The sequence below is a fragment of the Suricata suricatta genome, chromosome 4 (genome assembly GCF_006229205.1).
Source record: "Suricata suricatta isolate VVHF042 chromosome 4, meerkat_22Aug2017_6uvM2_HiC, whole genome shotgun sequence".
Lineage (NCBI taxonomy): Eukaryota > Metazoa > Chordata > Mammalia > Carnivora > Herpestidae > Suricata > Suricata suricatta.
The window spans coordinates 126963317-126982177 of record NC_043703.1 but is presented as its reverse complement, the minus strand read 5'-3'; the positions used below and the strand labels follow the sequence as shown (position 1 = coordinate 126982177).

Here is an 18861-nt window from a genome sequence, read left to right as displayed (position 1 = left end):
TTTAAAACTTCACAATTCTGAATATATTTATATGTAGTCTACTCATGAATCTTTCCTAGACATTTAACTCTGGCAGCCTCAAAAAGACTGTCTAGTATATGCTAAATAAAAATATCTAAAAAGTATTCAAACTATACTAAAATATAAAATTACTTGCTCATATATTATACTATTTTAGTCAACTCAATTTTAGTTAAATATTAGCTTAATGTTCCCCAGAAAAATTTCTCTGGAGTGGGGAAGGCTTTGGCTATTCTAAGAATGTTCTTGGGAATGTCAACTTTAGCTCTCTGGGCCTCAGTTTCCTAATCCGTAAGATGAGAAAATTAGAGAAGTTTAGTCTTAAAAGTCCTTTTTGACTGGGTTTCATAATTCTCCAGGAATCACCTATAAAACAATTACCTTCCCAAAGTTTAATTGCCAAGTCATTTCAAAATGCTTACTTGAGGCTCACTTCACTAAGCATCTTCCCTCATATCACTTTTCTTGTTCTGAATTATGTTTAGAGTTGATATGCTAACACATACAATACCTTTTCTTAAATTACTTTCCTGAGAGACATTTTGATTGCAAACCTAGAGTAACACACTAAAGAAATTTAGATTGCATAAATTCTTATTCTGTACAAAAGCCATTGAACTGTTTAAGTAAAACAACAACAAAAAACCCTCCATCTCATTTCCTAAATCTAATCAATAAACCAGTAAATCCTGCCTCTATTTCCAAAATATTTACAGAATCTAGCCAATTTCTTTCCATTCCACCACTACCACCTTTCCCCCCAAACCCCCCCACCATGTGGGATTACAATGTGTCTTCTAATTGGCCTGACTTTCCTCCATTTTTGCCAAATGGTCTGCATCCTACCCAAAATGTATTCTACCACAGAGCAATCTATAACATATAAATCAATCTGATCATGGCACTCCCCTGCCCAGAAGAGTTCTATGTGGTCTGTCTCTGACAACCTTCCCACTCCTCTCATTCTACTTGTTCACGGTGCTCCAAATACATTGGCTTCCTTTCTGGCCTAAACTCTTTCTTGCCTGCACCTCCTTACTTGCCATTCCCTCTGCAGAGTTTTCACATGGCTGGCTGGGTCCATTGCCTCACTCTCAAATCTGCTCTATTGTCACCTCCTCAGAACCTCCGATTACTCTTTCCAAAGCAGTGCCCCAAAAGGCATCCCCCTACTCTTCACCATATTTCTATGTTTGTATCTGTCATTGCATTAGGACACTGCACTATGAAAATCCCTTTATTTAAATTACTTTTTTATTGTCAGTCTCCTCACAACAAGAATCATACACACCTATGGGCACACCCTGTGCTTGTGTCCACTGTTAAGCCTTATAAAGCAAGACACATAGCAGATATTCAAGTAAGACTGGTGGGATGTATGAATGAATGAATGCTGTGAGCACTTAATATTTCAAAATAGCTAGGTCAGTCCTTTGACTGACAGTAATGCTCACCAATGTCTAGCACATATTTAGTATTCAGTAAATATCTGTTGGAAAGACAGTGGAAGGACAGAGGGAATGAAGCAGGAATCTGCCCTTTCACAGTGGTGACTCACCACACCAAGGAAAAGATTTGGAGAGGAATGGTAACGCCAGCACAGTGCCTGAGTACTGGGCTCTGGTGGCAGACCTTGCTCTGAAACTCATCCCTGACACTTCCTAGCACATTATTTAAGCTCGCTGAGTTCAGTTTCCTCAACTGTAAATGAAAATAACAAAGCATATTTTACAGGGCTGTGTTTCACCACAGTGCCTGGCACAGAGATAAGCTGACTCAAAGCAGAAAGATATGAAAATTTACTCAGTGCAGTCACCATATATTACAAATACCGTTAACTTGGGAAGCCTTTCCTTTTAGAAATTGAAATACACTCAACAGGGATAGGGCTCCAATTTCAAAACCCATGTTCATGTGCACACCACTGCCCTGGCCTCTGACTTGACAAGGGTCAAGGTTTCTTCTTACCTGAAGAGTATTCCCTGAAGGTCTTCTATACCAGTCATGGCAATAGTTCCTCCCTGCCAGCAGACGGAGATAATATAATTGAGTGTATGGTGGTATTCTAAAAAGGACACTGCTGGCTCACACTACTCAGCAGACTCTCAATTCACCAAGCAACGTCCGTCCTAACTCTGAGGAATAGTCTGCTAGGCAGAGAAGACCTTCAAGGAGCCAACTGTTACTGGCAAACAGGTTTATTCTAACCAAAAGCATTCACCAAGGCAATCAAGACTCTCATGTACCTAATCCCAAACTCTGGTCTTCCAAAGACCACCCTAAAAGTGGGCTCTGCCAGTCCAACACATCTGGGAGGTGCAAACGCAGTGCAATGTGTGCCAAATGTGTTACTATACTCACCTTCCACCCCACATTTAAGTGAACTCTTTCCTCACTTCTTCCTTTACCTCTCTAGCTCTATTGAAGTCTAACCCCAGCCACTATTTCCAAAATTTGCTGGATTACAAGAACCACCCAAAATTTAAAAAAAAGAAAATTTGGGATAAGGGAAAAATATTCACAACATACTGGAAAGAAATCAAGGAGGCCAGAAAACACTAAGGTTTTTAGTTTGTTTTGTTTTAAGGCCTCCATGATTATACAGGAAAAAATGAAAAACAAAAACCAGGACAGATATTCCAAAATCTGAATAGTAAGAGTCTGTGAGAAATGTGATTATAAGTGACATTTCTTTAGTGTTTTTCTGGGTTAACTAAAAACTTTTAAGTAATTTTTTTAATGTGAGAATCTTTATTTGACTAATAAATGCAGTATAAAGGAGAAAAAGATTTACAATAAAACTAATAAAACGTCAATATCCATCTCCAGTCAAGTCTATCATCCCAATTTCCTTTGGAATGAGAATTTGATGAGTACAAAGTTTAAGAGCTGAAACAGCCATGTTTAAAACCTAAAATTTAGTTTCTCAATTTAGATGCAGAAATTAAGCTCAAATAGGTTATGGGAACTTATCTCCTAGCCAAAGTTCAGGCTTTTATCAAAATTAGCCTGTACTGTGCCCAACAATCAGTTCAGCAGCACACAAACCTACTGAGCTGGACAAAATGCTGACCGAGATCAAAAAGACATGCTTCCTGCCCTCGAAGAGTAGGAGTCAGGCAGAGGATCACTTACAGAAGTATACAGTCTGTCCCATCACTGATAAACTTGACACTGTGAAGAACTGGCGCCTTCTTCCACAGGAGTTCCCCATTGACCTCAGTCCTCTGCCTGTACCCCACGCTGATTCTTCAATGTTCGGATCTGTCAGGGTACTGTTTCCGATTCTCTGGCCCCTCCTCATCACAACATCATGTGGTTCTCCTTTTCATCTCATCAGCTATTTACACTGATGCATTCTCCATGCCAGGCTATACCCAATCAGCTTCTCCAAACTGGCCTTTATTATCTCTGGGACCCAAGACTGCTAATAACCTAACAGGTCATTATTCTATTCTGTTTCTCTCTCAGCTGCTGATACTGTGGATTACTTGACAACATCCTCTGTGAGCTTAACTCTAAGATATAATAATCACTTGCTTAACCCTAAAATATAATAATCACTCCCCACTACATTACTTCCCTTGTAAACTTAAAGGCAAAAATGAAAGCAGTAATACTGATTTCCAGTAATTACCTCTTCGTTCTTTCCTGAACAACCTGAGGTCAGGCCTACACACTTTGAAGAAGGACAGAGATATTAGACACCTTGGTTTACAAAGTTTTTGGTCAAGTGTCAAAGTTCCTGTTGCCTGCACACAGGCTTAAGACTCAGGAAAGGCAATCATCCTAGCCACTCAGATTCTTAAATTTCTATTTGTGTAGCACAGCACTTGCTTTGGTTCTAGTTGATGTTGTTGTAGTGCCCTGGGCCCTGACGCAGAACCCTGGATGCACTAACTGACTCTGGCTCACTACCATGCCATTTTTTCTTGCCTTTCCCCTGCAGACCCCAAAGTTTTCTCTAAAGTGCTGCCAACAATCTTAATACCAACTTGGTCAATTTTTAAGTTCTAAGCTCCAACCTGGAGCAGAGCATCACAAAGGTGTTTTTCTCCCTGTAACACAAGTACATTAGAATACGTACCTAGGTTGTAAAAAAAAAAAAAAAAAAAAAAAGTTACCTGTATTATAATAGGTCCTAAGGATTCAACTCACATCAAAGAGAAACAGTCTTATGTTTCTTGATCTAAATAAATCCTTACTATTTCATAATAGAATTAAATTCAGTCCTTGAACTCACAGTAGCACTCATACAAGCCTAAACTTTTCTGGGCAGAAATACATTACAGCAAACCATGTTTGTTCAACCAATTATAAATTACCAATCAAACTTCTCTATTGCTGAGGAGCGGAGAATCCTATTTCCACACCTACTCAGAATTCTGAGGTTCCTTCCCTTCTCTCATGCCAGGCATTCTTCCATGTGATACACACAACTCAGTTTACCCTCAAAAACACTCCTTATGGATGAGAACTGTCAAATCTATTGAGCATTTTCAGCAAATATTTAAAAAATACATGTTTTACACAAAAAATAGTTAACCAGAAACATATTATCTCCATCTGCTTGAGTATAGAAATTATGGCCAAGATCTGGAACTAGCAAAGAAGAGCAGACAAGATAGCACAGAAGAGAGCTTTATAACCACCAAACAAACTGGCCACACACCATTAGAGTTAAGGAAACTTTGACACAAGTGACAAACATGAGGTTACCTCAGAGCAAGATTTTGCTTGTTTGGAAACTAGGCTTCCATTATTCTCAGAAGACTTGCGTTTTACAGCTCCAATTTTTGTAGAATTACCTAAAATATTTAAAAATAAGTAAGTTGGCCTCCCTGTTTCTCTTAACATGAAAAGGAGAAAGGGGAAAGATCAGATATTAACCAAACAGTATATCTTACCACACGTCCCAAAGTTATCGTGTACAACTTCAACATGAATCAGTGATGGATCGACAATTTTCAGTGCTGGAATCTTAAAAATAAATAAAACAAAGATACTGGAAAACTTAAAAATGCTCAGAAACATACCAGAAATTAGTTCTGTTAACAGAACATACAAGAGGAGCTTCTTACAAATAATTTCTTTTAAAAATAATGTGATATTTCTCTTTCTACTCTAACATTTTAATATAAAGATAATAAAACTGTTTAATTCCTACAAAATATTGTAATTCCTTTTTAGAATTATCTTTCTCTGTAAAGTTATCTTATATGCGATTACATCCTCTTTTACCTCCTCACAGTTGACTTGAAGAGTTTTTGATGCTGGGTTTCCATTTACAATGGTTGCAGAAAACCACTGAGTGGATGGGTCCAAGCTATAAATTTTTACTTCTGAACCAACTAAGTTTTTGTCACCTGAAAGAAAAAAAAAAAAAGAATCCTTAGTGCAATTTGCATTATCTCCCAACACATCAACATCCAGGATAATCTTTTCTCAAGTCTTTAGAAAAAGCAGTAGACAAAAATAAACACTAAAAGATATTGCTATAAACATAAGACAGACATTTCAGAAAAGCTAGGAGAAAATTTAAATTTTATTTCAAACTTTTTATTCCATTTTCTTATTAATTTACCTAAAAGCGGCAATATATTTATTCTACCATTTGTATGAGATCAAGTAGTAGTATCCAGATAACTCACTAAACCTAACTTCCTTTCCTGTGCAGAGTTTTAGGGGATCCAAATTCAGGAACCCCAACAGAATTGCTAAGTCTTACAAAACACTTAAAACTCTGAAACTGACCAGGAAACTCAGTAACAGTATATGGGAAGATCAGAATTATGACATTCATGTTTCATCAATTTTATAAGACAAATTTCAAACATATTAAATTCCATGTCAAAATACTTCTGAGCTTTTTTAATATCTACTTTACTAGTTTCACATAAGCCCTGAGCTTTCCAAATTTCTGAGGCTTTTGAATATATATAAAGTCCATCAATCATCTAGTTGCATGAGGATAGCAATCACTAAAAAATTAGAAAGTTCAATGAGAGAATGAGTGAGGACTAAAATGTAGCTTCTTATAACATTATTTGTCAACTCATGAACTATGATCAACAGATAATATATATACCTTGTAAAAGATGGCTTTCATCCAAATGTTTCACAATCAAAGCTTGAAATTCTTTACTGACATTCTGATTATCCATAAGGGAAAGTCGAAGATTGTTTACATCCTGAAAAATGGAAGATTTTAAGGTAACAAATATGACGAGTTAAATTCCAGTGGATACTTCAATCAGCTTACTGTTAAAGTACTGTCGTTAGCCATTTGATGGCACCAAATCACCGCAACTCCAATGAACTGAAAAGGTCAAATAGTAGGAATCCATCAAATGATCATAGGTATAAAGGAGACTAACGTGAAGTCACCTCAAGCTAAGAGCATGACAAATACTAAAGAGTGGCTCAAAGCATAATTTAAAATATGACATAACTTTGACTACAGGAAATACAATAAACTAGCTGGTCAATCCATGGATTTCCCACGGGCAAAAGACACATACATAGAAACACACAGATACAGAGTCAATTCACTGAAATTGTTTTTAACAAATCACCACACAGATTTAACCTAACTAAAATTCCAAATGCATTCTTGTTTACAAATGGTAAAGGGAGGTATGGAGAGAGACAAAAATCTGAATGAACAGCATTAAGTTTTTAGCAAGCCAGTTCTGAAACACTCAATTCTTGGCAGCTGCTCCATACGGGCACTATTCCATACTCTTTTGGCTTTGTGTGCACACTAAGTTATGATAAATGTATACAGAAACTGTCAATAAGAATAACCTGCCAAATGCATGCTATACAGCACAGAAGCCCTTCTAATATCAGGCCTTCACGCTTTTCTGACACTGTGAAATAGATACATAGTAGTCAAAGGAAGTTCATCCATTTCTCCCACTGGGAAAAATGGCTAGTCTTTTAGAGAGGTCATGCTGGAAAAGATGCATTTCTTAAGCCAATTAAACTTAACCTAGGGTCTTCAGAAGTGCTCAACATTAACTGGAATGGACCACTTATAGGTTTTTTCCCCCTCCTGCTGCTGAAATTTCAAAAAAAAAAAAAAGTAAATGTGTGCTCCATTTATTTAAAAAAATTTTTTATATTTATTTATTTTTGAGAGACAGATACCGCAAGTGGGAGAAGGGCAGAGAGAGGGAGACACAGAATCAGGAGGCTCCAAGCTCTGAGCTGTCAGCACAGAGCCAGACACGGGGCTCGAACTCACAGAGCTGTGAGATCATGACCTGAACCAAAGTCGGATGCTTAACGGACTGAGCCACTCAGACGACCCATCCAATTCTTAGAGATAAAATGGCACATTAATGGAGAGAGTCACAAATGGCTCTTAAACAAGGTAGACTAATTCTACTCTGCCCACAAGAGTTTTAGTGCCAGATGTTTGACCTGGGTATTTTGTCTTTTTTTCTTACCCACAGATAAATAAGTCAAATTCAATCCAAAAGACAGACCTTAAGTTTCAATTTGAACCTCTACATATGCCAAATGATTTTCAGGTTCTCTGTGCATTATATAGGGCAAGCATTCTACTGCAGTAATCACATCCTCCAACACAGTTTCATACAGTAGAAGCTGGATGTAATCACCCACATCTACAAGAGAATGCCCTGAAGCACTAAACTTCGGCCACTGTTATCGTCAGTAAAAGTCAAGAGCACACATCATAGTTTCCCTCAACTAATATTATATTAATAGTAATATTCACAGTGATAGCCACAATGCACCTCCCTGAGAACAAATACTTACTGATTTTGATTTTGCTTTTTCATATTAAGAAACAAAATTATGAGTTCTACTTTGACTAAAAAGCTTGGATATACAAAAGATGTGAAACAGAACTGTCCAGAAAAAAATGCTGAGAAGTAAAAATTCCTCTATCACAAAGTAAAATGAGATACCCAAAGCCCCTCTTATATGTTCCTTGGTCCTTAAGAGCAAGTCATTCTTCCTTTTATAGCAAGAAAAACAACATGCCTATCTGAACATCATGAAGGTAACTTGCATCTGAAATTAACAACCAAAAGCACCTTTTTTGTTCTACTTAAAACATTATAAAACAAGGTTCAGAATGTGGACCTGGTTTTCACTCACCTCCAGGATACAGAAATGAGACTTAAGTAGTGAGAAAGCCAGTGCTTTGGGTTTTCCAACACAGGAACATCAACAGCAATGACCACTGACCCTACACTGCCTTTTAACAAATACAGTCCACAGAAACAAGTCCAAATGGATGTGGATAAAGGGGACTGGGTTTCATAAATGACCTCTAAAAGACTAATGGTATTACATGACCAATATTATTCCCAAGGTAGTAATCTGGAAATAATCTGTGTGTTCATTCCCTCTCTCTGCAAACATTTTCATGAGAAAAATAATCACATATAAGCAAGACCCAAGAGCCTAAATGTTGTGAAGAAAAAGAATGTTTTGCAAGCTAAATGGAAAGAACACACATGCAATTCTCATTATTCATTGTAATTATGTTTTATTAAGTCATCACAAACACTGAAATAGTGAAACGTGAACCACTGTTCCTAGTGGAAAGAAAGGGTTAGGCTCCTTTGAGCCTCTGGGTCACATTTTCATCAACCAATCTATATATAACCTTGTTTTATCTGTGTGTGTGTTGGAAGACACATTATTTAATATACATTACTGCATAATTAACCTAGAAATCACAGCCAACAGCATTACAACTCATGGCTAAATGAAATTTCTCTAACATATGTATTTCGTAAGACACATCACAGCCTTCTTGCACTTAGACTAGACAGTACTTCAGCACTGTAGTTGGTGTAGTGAAACCATCAAAAAAACCCCACAAAAAACAAAAAGGCATAAAAATTCAGCACTAATTAGACCTCAAAAAGGACACTTGTTTACAGTATGAGATGAAACACGAAGGCAGAATGTCATCTTACTCAACCTCAGCTGGGACTATTTGTCAGGTAACTCAAATTTTTTTGTGACACTGCCAATATCTGTGAATGACCATGAAAGTACCAAAGTACTGATCTGAGGGTTACAAATATATTTTAGCATGTGGGCAACTTCCCAAATAAAGAATACAGAATACAGGGGCATCTGAGTGGCTCAGTCAGTTAAGCATCTGGCTTCAGCTCAGGTCATGATCTCACGGTTGGTAGGTTTGAGCCCCGCATCGGGCTCTGTGCTGACAGCTGGCTCAGAGCCTGGAGCCTGTCTTCAGATTCTGTGTCTCCCTCTCTCTCTGACCCTCCCCTGCTCATGCAGTCGCAGTCACAGTCTCAGTCTCTCTCTCTCTCTCAAAAATAAAAAAGAAATTAAAAAAAAATTAAGAATACAGAATACATAAAATAACAACTGCCATATATGGACATATACACATGTATATATGAATGAGAGTCAATCTTTTTAAAAATTTTGTATCACCTAGGTGTTTCCATATACACGCATGTGCGCACATACAAACACACACTCCATCAACTGCAGTATCTCTGTCCTTCCAATCCCAAATGGACAGCACCAACCCAATGGCTAACACTGAGGGATGATGTCTACCAACTAACTGCTGGGATGGGTCCTTTTCTGCTAGGTAGCTATTAGAATTAGAGCAATCAACATCAATATTTTAGTTCTTATCTTAAAAGACTGTATTTGTATCTTTAGAGCTTAATATTGTTTTTATGTTTTACCTGTATAGGCTTCAGGAGGTCTTTAGAAAGAAATACTCTTTGCTGATCTCCCAGAAAGCGAATAGAGGTTATGGATCCCAAACCAGCTTTGTCCAACAGAGACTTGTACACCTATAGCAAAACAAAGGAAAATGTTTTGGCATCACAACTGATGTCAGTATAACTCTGAAAGTGGAGACTAGCAATTTTCCACACATGCAGAAAAAGGTAAAACCATTAAGTTTTTTATTTACTGCCAATATCCCTATAACGACTATTTATGCAACCATAAGATCACATGATTTTTATCATTTAAACCAGATACACATTTGGGACTCATTAACATAGAATTCTGGGTCCAAAGATACACAACTTCTCCAAAATTTATGCAACAAATTGTGTGTATACATTTTTCTGGGGATAAAGAACCATGTATTTAGCAAATTCTTAATAGCAGGGGTAGAAAAATACAATGAGCAAAATACAACTTTAACCAAAACCCTATATTATTTTACTCAAAAAATTCCAGTAGCTCTTCTCACCCACTGACAAAATCTTAACTTTGCTAACATAGCACGCTTGGCTGGTCAATCTGGCAGCCTTGAGAATCTGGTCAGCCTTTCAGTCACCTTCCTAGCCTTTCCAACTGTCTAAATCTGGCCTTTCCACCATTAAGCCCTATGTCTCACAAAACCTGAACTGTTCTCTCCAAACCCCGTGATCACTCTCGTCATCCAACTACACCAGACTTACAATGTGGAAATGGCATAATCATATGCTGACTGCCAGTACCTTCAGAGCTACAGAATATTAGGAGTCAGAGAAAACCTTAGAGATCATGAGGCCAAGACTGGCGACTCCCTACAGGAGGCAGGCAACAGCCAGATTTTAAGGTATACTCTCCACATTTAAATGCAGACAACTAATTCAAATCTTAAAACACTATGAGGATCAATCTAAACAGATCTGTATGTCTATATACAGCTGCTGATTTCTGATCTCTGACCTAGACATTACCCATATTACTTCCAATCCCATTCTTCAAGTGAAGAAACAGGCCCAAGAAAACCAAGGGCCTAGAGTTACAGGGTTCCTTGCAGGGCTGACAGGAGATCCCAGATCTCTTGTAACTCCCCTACACTTTCATGTTTCTGTACTATTATTCTCCAGAGGCCAATTATAGGCATTACATATCCATTTCCCTTGTTCCACACATAACACAGACCCTCTTCTCATAAGCCCAAGTTCTACTCACTATTGCAGGCCACTGAACAACTCGTTCAGAAATTTCAGGAGACTTTCGTTCAGCCAAAACCAAGTTATGCTCTACTAAAAATGCTCTCCTCAGAAGGCTGTAGACTTCTATCCATCTTCTCTTCCTCCAAGATTCCCCATCAAACTCCACACACACCTAGACAAATGGAAGGTTAAAAAAAAAAATCAGATTTGATTAACAAAAATAAACACAAAAAATGCTCACGTTGGATTATGCCCTTATTATTCTAGTTGGATCTTTAATCTGAATATCTGAATGTTTGCTGCCCCTCTTTCCCACTCTTACTTCCCTTCACAGTCCACAATAAACCAGGAGAACATGTTAATCTAACCATCAAGTTCTGGCTCCCAAATCTCTTTGGGAGGCAGCAGTCAAGGGTTTTGGAGGCCAAGTTCTGCCAGCAAAGTAAATTCTAGGAAGGCAATACATACCACAAAAACCCCCCATGTAGAAAGTTTTTACATATGTTAGACATCAGAGCTTTAAGAATCAAAAGAAAGAAATTTGAAACCCTAAAAGTACTGATTGCGTGTCATTATAATTCTAAATTGACTCCCTTGTGGGCCTAAAATGACCACCCCCACTCCATTCACCATAATCCAGGACTTGCCTTTGAATCCCTTTGAAATTCATAGGATTTAACAGTAGGCCTACTAGACAGCATATCCTCAATATCCCTTTCAGTTGAATAAACTGAAAGTCAAAGACTACTTTGCTAAATATAGAAGCAAATAGTTGATAAACTGACTTCAGAGTTAAACTTCCTCAATATTTGGTGTAAAAATCACTTTATTTAATTTGATTTAAAATCCCTTCTCCTACTAAAGAGGCCTCTTGTTTTTGGTTTCAAAGAACTAGTTACTAAACATGCCAATTCTATTCATAATTTCATAGATAATCATATCTTCCTTTTCAACTTTTAATTTAAAAAAAAGTTTAACTTCCATTCATCTGTCAGAACCCAATTAAAAAACTCCTGTCCTCAAAGACTTACCTTCCCTAAGAGCTTCTTGCACCCCTCACAAGAGTTACCTTGTTCACTGCACTCAAAGCCCCATACTTTACCTTCCTAGCATTTACCCACACTTTGAATGACTGACATAAATTCTAATATGTCAAGGCCTGCATGTTTTTACTTACCATTGTATTTCACTGCAGTGAAATACAGTATCCAGTCTCCAGTCAGTACTCAAATACTTGTTGAATGAATATATGTCTCTCTAAGTTGGGCTCTTACCTTCTGTTACTCTTAACCCACTTAGCAGGCAAGACACTCCCAACTGGGATACCACTATAACCCTAATCCTAAACTTTCTCCAGCTTCATGGCCTTAGAATATCGATCTTTAAAAAATCAATGAAGTTTAAAATCCATCCTATCCTCCTCCCAGCAGTAAAATCTGCATCCCTAATTTCCCAGGCAACTTCCCCTGAGAAGATGCAGATCTTCTTCGCAAGGCAGACTTTTAATCTTGCAGTAATCACAGACTACATCCAAATGTGTGAACATTTACTAAGGGACAAGGCCCTATGTGTGTACTCTCTTCTTAGTTCTACCCATCCCACCCATCACTATACCCAATCAGTGGTCATGCACAGAATTCTTCAGAGACTGCTCATCCTCCTGCCTCCCAGCGACCAGAATTCAGGCCTTGTGATAGCTCCCCTAAATTGGACAGTCTTTCTGACCCACATCACATCAACTCCAAACCCAAACTAGCTTTAGATGACAGTTTTCCCATCAATGTGTGAGAGGAATGAGCATATATAAACTACAGCACCAGAGAAATCTGGGTTTGAATCCCAGCTATGTTGACACTTTCTTAGAATAATCTAATTTGCATAAAATAAGATACATAGTATTACAAAGAAAACCAATTAACCTGCATGGCACGTTAAGAACCCTTACTAAAATCTAAGCTCTTTGAAACTGTTTTTGCTAGCTTTGAGAAGAAAATACTAACATCTACCCCTCACTTAACTGTAAGATTTTTAAGACAAAGTAGATTTTTAAGACAAGGAGACTAAGTAGCCTTAAAAGCTCCATGGGAATTCAAATCTTAATTTATCAAGTTATCAGTTCAGTTCGGAGTGGTGGAAAGATCTTAAATATGATTATCCAATATTTATTCAGCAAAAAACAAAGAAACAAAGACAAAAAAAAAGTAAAGGATTAAGATCTTCAGTGGCCTTCCAAAACTTAAGCAACATCACAATTCTTACTGATAACCAACTATAAAGTTTACAATGAACCTTAAACCAAAATTTAGACAGGGCCCTCCCTCCTTCTTTACATCCTCATTTTTGAGTGATTAAAAAAATTAAGGGGCGCCTAGGTGGCTCAGTTGGTTAAGCGTCGGACTTCAGCTCAGGTCATAATCTCACGGTTCGTAGGTTCAAGCCCCGCGTCAGGCTCTGTGCTGACGGCTAACTCAGAGCCTGGAGCCAGTCTTCAGATTCTGTGTCTCCCTCTCTCTCTGCCCCTCCCCTGCTCATACTGTCTCTGTCTCTCAAAAAAAAAATAAAAGACATTTAAAAAAAATTTTTTTAATTAAGTTTAGGTCCTTAAAAAAATAACTGATTTTGACGTGTTAGGTTGCATGGTCAAAAATTCACATTAACTTTAGTTTAAAAGGTGACTTAAAAAAATACAATGAAACCACCAAGTTGTGAGCTCTATTGAACATTCTTTTGCAATTTTCTTATCAAAAACACATACGTCTTTTATTTGTGCCTTGAAGCTTGCAGTTCTCTACATAAGGGACCCCTCTACCACTAAAGCCTCCTAAGCAAAAATTTATATTAAAAGACACACCAATAAAAACTCAAATTCGGGGGGGGGGGGGGAACTAAAGTGACTTGACCAAGCTTCTGCTAGCTTATCGACATAATTAGTTCTCATTTATATTGTGTTATTCCCCCATGTTCCTTTGGTTCACAAAGAAGATGTTATTTATGCTATCTGATTCCAAAAGCCAAAAAGAGGCCTATTATGACTCACTACAAATCATTTCCAAATTTGCTATTCTTTTAATACAACATTTTGTAAATGTGTGCCTTATTTGTCTATTAAATACGTGGACCAGAAACTGGACCATTTCAAACTATCATTTCAAAATAGTTATTTCATGTTAAGTTTTTCCCAACAGAAAATCTCTATCTAATCAAGTTAATCTCAAAACCTCTCACTGTTAACATACACTAATCTCACCTGAGTATATGCTTAAGAAAACTATCAGAAAAGCCAAGTAAAACATTTCTGAGTTTATTTTTTATATGTTTTCTGAATGTTTTTTATTTATTTTTGAGACAGAGAGAGACAGAGCATGAATGGGGAGGGGCAGAGAGAGAAGGAGACCAGAATCGGAAGCAGGCTCCAGGCTCTGAGCTGTCAGCACAGAGTGTGACGTGGGGCTTGAACCCACGAACGTGAGATCATCATCTAAGCCGAAGTCGGAGGCTTAACTGACTGAGCCACCCAGGTGCCCCACATTTCTGAGTTTAAAAGTAGACAATTACAGAATGGCAGGGTTTCTAATCACGTTTTTAATGACATATATATTCTATGCCTAGGACAATGCATAATAGCACTTATTTCACCACTCTACAAATTAGAAAATTATTTCATTATGCTTCTGGTTAGGTCTTACACCTAAATAAAATGCTTGTCTAAAATCCCGGAGTCTAGGGGCACCTGGTTGTTCAGCCAGTTAAGCGTCTGACTTCAGCTCATGTCACAATCTCACAGTTCGTGAGCTCGAGCCCTATGTCCAGCTCTGCGCAACAGCTCAGAGCCTGGAGCCTGCTTCAGATTCTGTGTCTTCTTCTCTCTCTGCTCCTCCATGCTTGTGTTCTCTCTCAAAAATAAATAAGCATTTAAAATCCCAGAGTCTGGCATTCAATTATGAGGGGTAAACAGACTTCATCACACTGCTAGAACTTTCTCATTTTACGTGGTTTGACTGGCAGCAGAATCTATCAACATGCAAATTCCAATTGTACGTAAGGATGAAAAGGCTCGGCACTGGTCAAGGCACCCAACTGCCAACATGGTTTAACAGCAGGAAACAGTATACGGAGATGGCAAGTACTACTCATCTGCTAAGGATCCCTAAGGACCAAGAAAGAGCAGAAAACTCCAGGATAAGATAGGTTCAAAGGAAGGAGAAGAGCTAGACAGACAAGTTGGGGAAGGAGGACACTGCCAGCATGCATAATGAACAAAGCTGGAGCCACCTGTCTTACACTAAAGTAGAAAGAGTAGTATAAAAAGAGGCTCTTAATAATCACACCTAATAAAGATTTGTTGTTATTCCAGAGAAAGAGAATGCCACTGCTCCATTAGATTTCTAAAGCTGTTTTTCAGTGTAGAATAATTTTGATACCTTCCATTTATTCATATATTTCAGCAAACTCTACTGCCAAGCGGTCTTCTAAGTGTAAGGATAGCAAAATAAAGTGCTATAATCTCACTTTACTTATTACTGACTAGTGTTTAAGATCTAAAGACAAACTTGGACAAGTTATTTAACTTCTTCAAGCCTCAATTTCTAACACTAAAAAAAGTGGTTTACCATCTAGGGTGTTTGTGAGGATTAAATAAAGTACCACATACTAAGTATTTAATCGTTATTATGTCTTCACTCTGCTCTTTGTAATCAACAACCAGACATAAAGTATCCAAGTGACTTTGTTACAAAGTCTCTCTAGGTGAAACAAAGTTAACAAGTGCTGGCCTCATTATCATCAACAGCAAATCAGCCTAGACAAACTTCATTTCTACTGATGCCAAAATAGTTGCCTACTACTTGAATTTTATTCATTTATATACATTTTAGCCCCCAGTCCCACTCCATCCCCCAAAACTCAATATCCCCAAGCCCAAGTGTAAGCATGGTCATAGTTACTTACTAGTTCTGCCTGTATTTCCCCAAGCACAACTTGGTTCTAGTGTTCTGAAATTCTGTGTGTTTGCTAATACAAAATGCCCTTAAACTTAAGCCATCTGCTACTCAATTAAGGAACATAATGATGAATCATGACTAGATTAAAAAAAATATCAAGGGATTTATACCTTACATGAAAACTTAATTATGAAGTCTGCAGGTAAAGCAAAAATCAAATGTAGTTAAAACTGTTCTTGAAATTAAAATCCCTATTTATCCTCAGGTGAGGCACCTTAATGCAATGGAAAAGACACGGCCAAACCTAGATTCAAATCCTCCCTGCATCACTTAGTAGCTAATTATATAAATCTGGCCAAGACTCCTTTCCCCAAATCTGTATTACCACCACCTCAAAGATCTGGGGTGGCAGAAAGGTGAGAGATTACAAAGAACACATAAAAAGGACCTCCTAGATCGCCTTCCTAATCCAACAGGTCTGTAATTAGGTCCTGTGGGGGAAGGGAATACCTAGTCTGTCATCATCTGCCAAAGAACTAAAGACTTAAATCAAATCTTGTTTCCATTCAAATCAGATAAAAACAAATGCACTAGAGAAAATTTTACTTGGCAGGTAAAATAAACCACAACAACTATGAGTGAAATCTGGCACACAAAGCCCACCTTATGGATAAAAATTATTAGCCTAAAGCAAATAGGTTGGCCACCCTTACACCATTCTACCTTCTTTGTGTGAACAGCAAAACCCAGTCTGGAAGGAGTAATGAAAAGGAGGAGAAAAAGCAATCTGCACAGTACATGAAGGAATCCTTTTGCAGGAAAGGGATCATAAAAGGTAAGGAGGACAGGCTCAGGTATCAAAACTTCCTGTGTTCGAACACAGGCTATGCCTATTTCTAGGTTATCTTTGTGAGCTACTTAATCTTCCTCAGCCCTGATACTCTTGCCTGTAAAATGGGGCAACATTAGTACCTACTCCCACAGAGCTGTAAGGATTTGTAAGATCATGCTCAGCATGCGTGTTCAGCATGATGCCTAGCACATGGCTAAGTGCTCAATAGTCACTCCTTTTCAACATGAGGACAAGGCACGCTGAAAGCTTTACTATATAACCACATATCCTTTTCCAACAACTGTCTACTGACTAAAACTCATTTGGGCATGTGTGATCCCCTTAAAGCGTTCAAATGAACAGTGTGTCCGAAATCAACTGCGGATTCAGCTGCTGATGCTAAAACTTGCTTCCCAGTTTGAACATCGTTTTCAAGACAAAGCAGCGGGTGACCAAGGGAAGATACTAAAACATATCACTACCCAGGGTGGAAATCTCTTCTCTTCTCACAAGCTTCCTTCAAGTTGCCACCACTTTAGAGTCTTTGTTAGGGACCTGTCTCCAGTTATTTTTGCACAAAGGAGTCTTTGTTGGAAGAATGGCTTCTTTACTGGTTGTTCCCAGACAATCCTTTGCCACCAATACTTCTATAAAGGAGTACAATCAAAATTCATCTTTTTGAAATGATCTAACTGAAAAAGATTCAGAGTGTCATTCTGATTAAAAATCACTGTCCACACTGGTTCTCAAGTCTCTCCCTCCCCGCGCACACCAAAGTGGAGTATTTCAAAGCCAGTCCTCTAACACACCATATAAGGGGCGGCTCCACCCCCGCCCTCCATATATGGTCATAGCCCACACCTACCTACAAACTCATCCGAGGACCGGGAGCTACTTCCACCCTGACCCACCATATACGGACAAGTACCCACCCTAATATGCCAAACAGAACTAAGCACCTCCCTCTTCACTCACACTTCATTTCTAACAAGGCTAAAACTTTAACAAGTTGGGTGAAGAAATTAAGAGGAGCAGACAAAAAAATCCACCCGAAACTACTAGCCCTCAATTCCTAATGATGCCTAACATCACCTACCTAACAAATCCAATATTAACCATGCTCCCCCTTCGGAGAAACACTGCTACGGTCCCAGTAGGGCACAGCGCGGGCAACAACGAAGCATGTCTGAGCAACCCCAAGGCCGTCATTAAACACAGGCAACTGTAGGCCAAACACACGTCGCCTCTACACCACCATTTCAAAGACTTTCAAGGTCTAGTTTTCTGCACCTTCAGATCAGATGCCAACTTTCTGGTCGCGCTTTTCAGAAAAGGGGAGTGGGGCCGCTGGCTGTCTCGTTACCAAGGTAACTACAAAACGTCCGACGGCTGAGGCCCGGGAGCCGGTTTTACCTTCAGATCCTTCTTGGTAACGTCGGTGTGGGAGACGGCTCGAATGGTCCCAGAGAGCCAGGGCCACTCGGCGACGCGCTCCACGTCCCAGCTGTCGTGGCCGCCGTCGCTGCCGTCGGCTGCGGACAGACTGAGGAATCGCTTCCCCACCAATACTGGCCAACTTTCTCCGAGCGTGAGCACCATGGTTTCCACGCCTGCAGGAAGGGCTCCTCCCTGCAAAAATACAAAAACAAAATGCAACGGGGGCTGTCGGTGGGAGGGGGCCCGGGAAGAGAGGACGCGGGGGAGGCGCGGGCGGAGAGAGGGATCCTAATCGCGCTCGAAAAGACCAGAACCCAGACGGCGGCGGCCGGTTACGAGGGAAGACCCCAGCCCCCGATCTCTACACCCGCGTCCTCCCCCGCCCCCTTGGCGCCCTCCCCCACAGCAAACACGGGCCCAAGCGCCGCGTGACCCCCGTTCTCCCAAGTTTCGCTTTTCCAAAACCTTAAACCTAAACGCAGACAGAGTGAGGGAAGAATTATTTGCAGCTTACGTGGATTTTAAAGTGTTCGCCCCCAGACCCTGAGAAAGAAAAGGCCCAAAGCAAGGGCCCGTCCCGGGCGGCCGTGTCCCCGCCCCGGGCGGCCCCGCGGGAGGGGCCAGACCGCGGTTCCGCACTTGCCCCGCCGCCCCGCCCCGACACCAAGCTTTCCCTATCGCCGACCCCCGGGCGTCG

The 18861-nt window shown here is 39.4% G+C and overlaps 1 protein-coding gene across 5 annotated transcripts in view; it reads right to left on the bottom strand.

The window, feature by feature from the left end:
• Positions 1–18861, bottom strand: part of KDM3A (lysine demethylase 3A) — a 54036-nt gene that overhangs the window by 34828 nt on the left and 347 nt on the right. For 3 of the 5 annotated variants that reach the window (XM_029937744.1, XM_029937745.1, XM_029937743.1), the window contains exons 2-8: positions 18141–18356; positions 10972–11127; positions 9738–9848; positions 6110–6212; positions 5263–5387; positions 4929–5001; positions 4741–4829 (exon numbers count right to left, since the gene is read on the bottom strand). In XM_029937744.1, coding sequence (XP_029793604.1) covers positions 4741–4829; positions 4929–5001; positions 5263–5387; positions 6110–6212; positions 9738–9848; positions 10972–11127; positions 18141–18326 — 843 coding nt within the window. In that variant the 5' untranslated portion in view covers positions 18327–18356. Of the gene's footprint in view, positions 1–1989; positions 2043–3156; positions 3362–4740; positions 4830–4928; positions 5002–5262; positions 5388–6109; positions 6213–9737; positions 9849–10971; positions 11128–18140; positions 18357–18678; positions 18839–18861 lie in introns of those variants that run through there. The other 2 variants (XM_029937746.1, XM_029937747.1) reach the window with 2 other exon arrangements.